The sequence below is a fragment of the Phaseolus vulgaris genome, chromosome 6 (assembly GCF_000499845.2).
Source record: "Phaseolus vulgaris cultivar G19833 chromosome 6, P. vulgaris v2.0, whole genome shotgun sequence".
In the NCBI taxonomy this organism is placed as follows: Eukaryota; Viridiplantae; Streptophyta; class Magnoliopsida; order Fabales; family Fabaceae; genus Phaseolus; species Phaseolus vulgaris.
In genome coordinates this window covers 6161066-6169223 of record NC_023754.2, presented here as the reverse complement: position 1 = coordinate 6169223, position 8158 = coordinate 6161066, and the positions used below count along the sequence as shown (strand labels likewise).

The 8158-nt window shown below is 44.3% G+C and overlaps 1 protein-coding gene, 5 non-coding genes and 1 pseudogene across 6 annotated transcripts; all 7 read left to right on the top strand.

Annotated features, from left to right (window-relative positions):
* Positions 1–253: 253 nt before the first annotated feature.
* LOC137833707 (5S ribosomal RNA) lies at positions 254–379 on the top strand (annotated as a pseudogene).
* A 324-nt stretch (positions 380–703) lies between these two features.
* Positions 704–821, top strand: LOC137833662 (5S ribosomal RNA). Its single transcript, XR_011084757.1, has one exon. It is a non-coding gene; the product is annotated as a 5S ribosomal RNA (ribosomal RNA).
* Positions 822–1360: 539 nt separating this feature from the next.
* On the top strand, positions 1361–1480 carry LOC137833606 (5S ribosomal RNA). The gene has a single exon (XR_011084704.1). It is a non-coding gene; the product is annotated as a 5S ribosomal RNA (ribosomal RNA).
* Positions 1481–2015: 535 nt separating this feature from the next.
* Positions 2016–2134, top strand: LOC137833611 (5S ribosomal RNA). Its single transcript, XR_011084709.1, has one exon. It is a non-coding gene; the product is annotated as a 5S ribosomal RNA (ribosomal RNA).
* A 539-nt stretch (positions 2135–2673) lies between these two features.
* LOC137833607 (5S ribosomal RNA) lies at positions 2674–2791 on the top strand. Its single transcript, XR_011084705.1, has one exon. It is a non-coding gene; the product is annotated as a 5S ribosomal RNA (ribosomal RNA).
* A 541-nt stretch (positions 2792–3332) lies between these two features.
* On the top strand, positions 3333–3450 carry LOC137833810 (5S ribosomal RNA). Its single transcript, XR_011084857.1, has one exon. It is a non-coding gene; the product is annotated as a 5S ribosomal RNA (ribosomal RNA).
* Positions 3451–4512: 1062 nt separating this feature from the next.
* On the top strand, positions 4513–5763 carry LOC137833284 (uncharacterized). Its single transcript, XM_068641644.1, has one exon. It carries the CDS (start codon positions 4513–4515, stop codon positions 5761–5763), a length of 1251 nt encoding a protein of 416 aa, XP_068497745.1.
* Positions 5764–8158: the final 2395 nt, after the last annotated feature.

Here is an 8158-nt window from a genome sequence, read left to right as displayed (position 1 = left end):
ATTTTTTACCTAATTTTTATGATTTTATCCAATATTATTGCCATGCAAAAATCTATCAAAAGTTATGACCACGAGTTCACCTTTTTCGTTCTATTCTTTTTTTTGCTGACCCTGTAAATAAAAAAATTAAAGTACCTAGAAAAACGATCCTGAAATAGTGTCGTGTAGCGAGTTATCGCGTTCGGGGTCCAACCATTTTGAAACTGAAGCCCAGTTGCAAACCCATATAGGCATTGATCTTGCTACACTTGACAGGTGCGATCATACCAGCACTAATGCACCGGATCCCATCAAAACTCCGCAGTGAAGCGTGCTTGGGCGAGAGTAGTACTAGGATGGGTAACCTCCTAAGTTTTCCACCAAAAATTTACAGCAACTCAATATCTCTCGTTGTTTTTCAACCTGTGAGGACTCCTCCGCCAAATATACCCTCAATAGAGTTACCAGAAAAAATTTGGATCAAAAATCATTTTTAATGATTTTTTCAATATTACTGCCATGCCAAAATCTATCAAAAGTTATGACCACGAGTTCACCTTTTTCGTGCTATTTTTTTTTTCTGACCCTCTAAATAAAAAAATTAAAGTACCTAGAAAAACGATCCTGAAATAGTTTTGTAGCGTGTTATCGCGTTCGTAGTCCAACCATTTTGAAACTGAAGCCCAGTTGCAAACCATATAGCATTGATCTTACTACACTTGACAGGTGCGATCATACAGCACTAATGCACCCGATCCCATCAGAACTCCGCAGTCAAGCGTGCTTGAGCGAGAGTAGTACTAGGATGGGTGACCTCCTGGGAAGTCCTCGTGTTGCACTTTTTTGTATTTATTTTTGTTTCTTTCTTCCTGGCCTAACAATCAAACCACGAGTTCAGTGATTATCGCGTTCGGGGCCCTTCGGAATTGGCAACTAGATTCGTTACGTCATTCGAACAACTTTCATTTTTTACGCGTCTCCATCCGACTTCCCGATCAAAAGTTATGGCCGTTTGAAGTTTTCCACAAAAAATTTCAGCAACTCAAAATCTCTCGTTGTTTTCCAACCTGTGAGGACTCCTCCGCCAAATATACCCCAATAGAGTTACCAGAAAAAAATTTGGATCAAAAATCATTTTTTACCTATTTTTAATGAATTTTTCAATATTACTGCCATGCCAAAATCTATCAAAAGTTATGACCACGAGTTCACCTTTTTCGTGCTATATTTTTTTTTTCTCACCCTCTAAATAAAAAAATTAAATACCTAGAAAAACGATCCTGAAATAGTTTTGTGTAGCGTTATCGCGTTCGGGGTCCAACCATTTTGAAACTGAAGCCCAATTGCAAATCCATATAGCATTGATCTTGCTACACTTGACAGGTGCGATCATACCAGCACTAATGCACCGGATCCCATCAGAACTCCGCAGTCAAGCGTGCTTGGGCGAGAGTAGTACTAGGATGGGTGACCTCCTTGGGAAGTCCTCGTGTTGCACTTCTTTTTGTATTTATTTTTGTTTTTCTTCTGGCCTAACAATCAAACCACGAGTCAGTGAGTTATCGCGTTCGGGGCCCTTCGGAATTGGCAACTAGATTCGTTACGTCATTCGAACAACTTTCATTTTTTACGCGTCTCCATCCGACTTCCCGATCAAAAGTTATGGCCGTTTGAAGTTTTCCACAAAATTCTCAGCAACTCAAAATCTCGTTGTTTTCCAACCTGTGAGGACTCCTCCGCCAAATATACCCCAATAGAGTTACCAGAAAAATTTGGATCAAAAATCATTTTTTACCTATTTTTAATGAATTTTTCAATATTACTGCCATGCCAAAATCTATCAAAAGTTATGACCACGAGTTCACCTTTTTCGTGATATTTTTTTTTTTTTGACCCTCTAAATAAAAAAATTAAAGTACCTAGAAAAACGATCCTGAAATAGTGTTCTGTAGCGAGTTATCGCGTTCGGGGTCCAACCATTTTGAAACTGAAGCCCAATTGCAAATCCATATAGCATTGATCTTGCTACACTTGACAGGTGCGATCATACCAGCACTAATGCACCGGATCCCATCAGAACTCCGCAGTCAAGCGTGCTTGGGCGAGAGTAGTACTAGGATGGGTGACCTCCTGGGAAGTCCTCGTGTTGCACTTCTTTTTGTATTTATTTTTTGTTTCTTTTTGGCCTACAATCAAACCAGAGTTCAGTGAGTTATCGCGTTCGGGGCCCTTCGGGAATTGCAACTAGATTCGTTACGTCATTCGAACAACTTTCATTTTTTACGCGTCTCCATCCGACTTCCCGATCAAAAGTTATGGCCGTTTGAAGTTTTCCACAAAAAATTTCAGCAACTCAAAATCTCTCGTTGTTTTTCCAACCTGTGAGGACTCCTCCGCCAAATATACCCCAATAGAGTTACCAGAAAAAAATTTGGATCAAAAATCATTTTTTTACCTATTTTTAATGAATTTTTCAATATTACTGCCATGCCAAAATCTATCAAAAGTTATGACCACGAGTTCACCTTTTTCGTGCTATTTTTTTTTTCTGACCCTCTAAATAAAAAAATTAAAGTACCTAGAAAAACGATCCTGAAATAGTTTTGTAGCGAGTTATCGCGTTCGGGGTCCAACCATTTTGAAACTGAAGCCCAGTTGCAAATCCATATAGGCATTGATCTTGCTACACTTGACAGGTGCGATCATACCAGCACTAATGCACCGGATCCCATCAGAACTCCGCAGTAAGCGTGCTTGGGCGAGAGTAGTACTAGGATGGGTGACCTCCTGGGAAGTCCTCGTGTTGCACTTTTTTGTATTTATTGTTTTTTCTTCCTGGCCTAACAATCAAACCACGAGTTCAGTGAGTTTCGCGTTCGGGGCCCTTCGGAATTGGCAACTAGATTCGTTACGTCATTCGAACAACTTTCATTTTTTACGCGTCTCCATCCGACTTCCCGATCAAAAGTTATGGCCGTTTGAAGTTTTCCACAAAAATTCTCAGCAACTCAAAATCTCTCGTTGTTTTCCAACCTGTGAGGACTCCTCCGCCAAATATACCCCCAATAGAGTTACCAGAAAAAAATTTGGATCAAAAATCATTTTTTTACCTATTTTTAATGAATTTTTCAATATTACTGCCATGCCAAAATCTATCAAAAGTTATGACCACGAGTTCACCTTTTTCGTGCTATTTTTTTTTTTGCTGACCCTCTAAATAAAAAAATTAAAGTACCTAGAAAAACGATCCTGAAATAGTGTTCTGTAGCGAGTTATCGCGTTCGGGGTCCAACCATTTTGAAACTGAAGCCCAATTGCAAATCCATATAGGCATTGATCTTGCTACACTTGACAGGTGCGATCATACCAGCACTAATGCACCGGATCCCATCAGAACTCCGCAGTAAGCGTGCTTGGGCGAGAGTAGTACTAGGATGGGTGACCTCCTGGGAAGTCCTCGTGTTGCACTTCTTTTTTATTTATTTTTGTTTCTTCTTCTGGCCTAACAATCAAACCACGAGTTCAGTGAGTTATCGCGTTCGGGGCCCTTCGGGAATTGGCAACTAGATTCGTTACGTCATTCGAACAACTTTCATTTTTTACGCATCTCCATCCACTTCCCGATCAAAAGTTATGGCCGTTTGAAGTTTTCCACAAAAATTCTCAGCAACTCAAAATCTCTCGTTGTTTTCCAACCTGTGAGGACTCCTCCGCCAAATATACCCCAATAGAGTTACCAGAAAAAAAATTTGGATCAAAAATCATTTTTTACCTTATTTTAATGAATTTTTCAATATTACTGCCATGCCAAAAATCTAGCATGCCGATCTAGAGGAACTATTCGCTATAATAGCCAAGTACAGGTTGAAGCTAAACCCCGAGAAGTGCATTTTTTGGCGTAGAGGTGGGAAAAATTCTTGGGTTTCCTCTTAACTGAAAGAGGAATCGAGGCGAATCCTGATAAGTGTGCTGGCATCCTGGCAATGAGAAGCCCTGCCACTATCAAGGAGGTACAACAGCTTACAGGCCGGATGGCCGCCCTGTCGCGATTCGTATCTGCCAGTGGGGAGAGTGACCCCAGTATTTCCAGTGTTTGAAAAGAAAATAACAGGTTTGTCTGGACGAGAGAGGGCGAAGAGGCTTTCGTGAAACTCAAAGAGTACTTGGCGAGCCCGCCGGTTCTGTGCAAACCCAAGTGGGAACGCCCCTCAAGTTATACTTCGCCGTTACTGAAAGGGCGTTGAGCGCGGTGCTCGTACAAGAACAAGATCAGGTTCAGAAGCCTATCTACTTTGTCAGTAAGGTGTTACAAGGTTCGGAAGTGAGATACCAAGCCTTAGAGAAAGCAGCGTTCGGAGTCGTATTTTCAGCGAGAAGACTACGACATTACTTCCAGAGCTTCGAAGTATGGGTGATGACCGACCTGCCCATCCAAAAGGTTCTAAAGAAACCAGATGTAGCTGGAAGGATAGTAAAATGGGCAGTGGAGTTGTCAGAGTTCGACGTCAGGTACGAACCACGAGGACCGATTAAATGCAAATCTTCGCCGACTTTGTGGTCGAGCTGTCCGCTGAGACGACGCATAATGCCGGAAGTGATGATCGATGGGTACTCTCAGTTGATGGGTCGTCCAACCAGCTAGGTAGTGGGGCTGGAGTCATTTTGGAAGGACCCAACGGAGTGTTAATAGAACAATCTCTGAGGTTTGCCTTCAAAGCTAGCAATAACCAGGCAGAATATGAAGCATTGATTGCTGGTATCCTGTTGGCAAAGGAAATGGGGGCGAAGGCACTGATGGCCAAAAGCGACTCTTTGCTGATCACCGGGCAGGTGACCGACGAATTCCAGGCCAAGGATCCACAAATGGCGGCTTACCTAGAGTATGTAAAAGAGCTAAGACGTTCCTTTTCCTTGTTTGAAGTGGTGCATGTACCAAGGGAACAGAATGCCCGAGTTGACTTGCTTGCCAAGCTCGCCAGTTCAAGCAAGGGGGGCCGGCAGAGGACTGTTATACAAGAAACTCTAAAGACACCTCGGGCGTTCGCAGCAGACCACCAGGTTCTTCAAGTTTGCAAGTCAACAGAAGGGATAGCAAGGAGCCATCGATCGTTAACTCAGGAAACCTTGAGAGCGCCGAGAGTTAAGGCGCACCCAGTGGAGGAAGCGAAGACAGCGCGAGTTTGCGCCGTTTACCAACCAGATACATGGATAACATCATACCAGCGGTACATAGCAGACGACGTCCTCCCAGTAGATCCGACAGAGGCCAGAAAGATAAAGAAAAGCTCTAACAAGTTCACCTTGATCGATGGGGAGCTGTATAGGTTCGGATTTACACACCCCCTATTAGTATGTGTGCATGGAGAGAAGTGCGCGAGAATTATGACTGAACTCCACGAGGGAATCTGCAGAAGCCACATCGGAGGGCGAGCCCTGGCAACGAGAACTCTCCGCGCGGGCTATTATTGGCCAACCATGAGGGAAGATTGTAAGGAATACGCACAGCGTTGCAAACAATGCCAGCAACACGCCGATTCGCACAAGGCGCCCCTAGAAGAGCTAAAGTCAATCTACAGCCCCTGGCCATTTCATACGTGGGGAATCGATATTCTGGGGCCCTTTCCGTTGGCGATCAGGCAAATGAATTACTTAGTCGTAGCAATCGAGTATTTCACAAAATGGATTGAAGCGGAACCAGTAGCCCAGATTACAGCACACAAGATTCAGAATTTCGTATGGAAGAACATCGTGTGTCCTTTGGTGTACCAAAGTGTTTGGTATTAGATAATGGGACCCAATTCGCAAGTCACTTATTGAAGAAACTGTGCGAGGATATTGGGACGCAACAGGTGTTTGCTTCGGTGGAGAACCCACAAACGAATGGGCAAGTGGAGTCGGCCAATTGGGTTTTGCTGAGAGGACTGAAGAGGAGGTTGGAGAAAGCCAAGGGGTCTTGGGCTGAGGAAGTCCATCGCATAGTATGGCATATCATACTACCGACAATCGGGAACCCACGAAACCCCGTTTAGCTTGGTATATGGGTGCGACGCGATGATCCCAGTCGAAATCCAGGAAAGCTCGCCAAGATTCAAGAACTTTGTAGCAGAAGACTCGAACGCCGAAAGGAGAATGAATTTGGATTTGCTGGACGAAGTCAGGGAGGAGGCAAGGGTAAAAGCCGAAGCAGTAAAAAGAAGAGTGGAACGTAAGTACAACTCCCGGATGAAAATCAAGGCGATTCAGAGATGGCGACCTGGTGATGAGGAAGGCCCACCAATACGAGATGCAGAGCAAGTTGTCGCCCAAGTAGACGGGACCGTCAGAGTAACCGAAGCACTCGGAAACGGTGCTTACCGCCTAGAAACACTGGAAGGAGGGGCGATTCCTCGTACTTGGAACGCCACCCATCTCAAGTTTTATTACAGTTAAAACATTTTCAAGGGGGCACTCTTTTTCCCCGAAGAGGGTTTTTAATGAGGCCACCTAATAAAGAAGGTTTCGAAATTTATCAAAGTTCCCAAGTTATTTAAATGTGCACGCTTATCTTTTTAAGTTTTTGAAGAGAGCCCTTGTTGCCCCTACATAGTTTAGTGCAAAAATTGAATGTTAAAATTTTTCAAGTCCTCATCGCTAGTTGGCGATCGGAGGCACAAGTTAAGTTCTAAGTCTTCACCGCCACTCGGCGATTGGAGGCACAAGTTAAGTTCTAAGCCTCATCGCCAGTTAGCGATCGGAGGTAAAAGATAGATAATCCTCCTCGCCCTCGAGCGAAGCTGAGGTCAGTAAATAGTTATAAGATAAATCCTCCTCGCCCTCGAGCGAAGCTAAGGTCAGTGAAATAGTCATAAGATAATCCTCCTCGCCCTCGAGCAAAGCTGAGGTCAGTTAACAGTTATCAGATAATCCTCCTCGCCTCGAGCGAAGCTGAGGTCAGTAAATAGTTATCAGATAAATCCTCCTCGCCCTCGAGCGAAGCTGAGGTCAGTTAATAGTTGTCAGCTAAGTCCTCCTCGCCCTCGAACGATGTTGAGGCCATAGAACAGATTGCAAGTCCTCAATGCATCCAGGGGAAGGAAAGATGTAACCCCTGGGCAAAGTAGAGGCACCAGAGAAAGCCCTCCTCAACCTCGAGTGAGTTCAGGCAAGAACAGATTGCAAGTCCTCAGTGCTTCCAGGGGAAGAGGAAGTGGAACCCCTGGGCAAAGTGGAGGCACCAGAGAAAGTCCTCCTCACACTCGAGTGAGTTCAGGCGAGAACAGATTACAAGGCCCCTTTGCTTAAGTAAAATGAGACAAGTTTGAAAGTTCCCGATGCAGAATCAGGCCAGCAAAGAATTAGGTGGTAACCTGGAAGTACACATGTCATTCAGCGGATCAAGCAAACAAGATTTCAGACACTAAGAATAACCCACGCCCACAGAGCTAAGCACAGTCGGCGCTGAGTTGATTTCTTTAAGCAAGAGTTAGTCGGTTATATCAGATCAGATGATTACGAGACAGATAAGGGCAAAATCATGCGCGTATATTAAAGCAGTTTGAATAAAGAGAAAGTCGTTACAAATAGATTCATTACACATAAACCAAGGTCGAATATATAAGTCTGTCAAGATGTTTCAAAACAAAATGGCAAATGGAAATGTTAATCCGAAGGTACAATTTTGCCGTCTACCACTTCATGGCAAATCGAGAACTGAGAGAGGTCCAAGTCGGGATAAGCACAAGCGAACTGCTCCAAGGCCGCGCCAAACCCGGAAGTCAGAACGTTTGCAGCGCTGAGGTCGAGTTCTTCAATTTCTTTCTTCAGCTTTTCGTTCTCCTCAAGCGCCTGGGCAAGCTTTGCTGCAGCCTCGTTCAGCTCCTTATCTTTCTCGCTCAGTTCCTTGGCCTTTCGGTCCTTGTCGGCTTCGATTTTGCCCAGCAGATCTTCCCTTTCAATTGACTTGGCTTCGAGCTCATCCACGTAGGCCTTTTTAGCCTTGAGGGTCTCCTCCAGGTCCGCTATCTTTTCCTGCTGAGGCACGAGCCTGCTTTCGAGTTCAGTGACCTCTAAGAATTTGTCATTGAGCTTTTTGTGTAGCTCAGCGCTATTTTTGCGTTCGTTCCGCAGCTCGTCTTTCAAAGTGTTCTCTAACCGCGAAAACTCCAATCCCCGCATCGTAATGTCACGCTTAAGTTGTTGG

Excerpts from the sequence above, each read along its gene's own strand:
- LOC137833284 (XM_068641644.1), top strand. The coding sequence starts at position 4,513 with ATGCAAATCTTCGCCGACTTTGTGGTCGAGCTGTCCGCTGAGACGACG.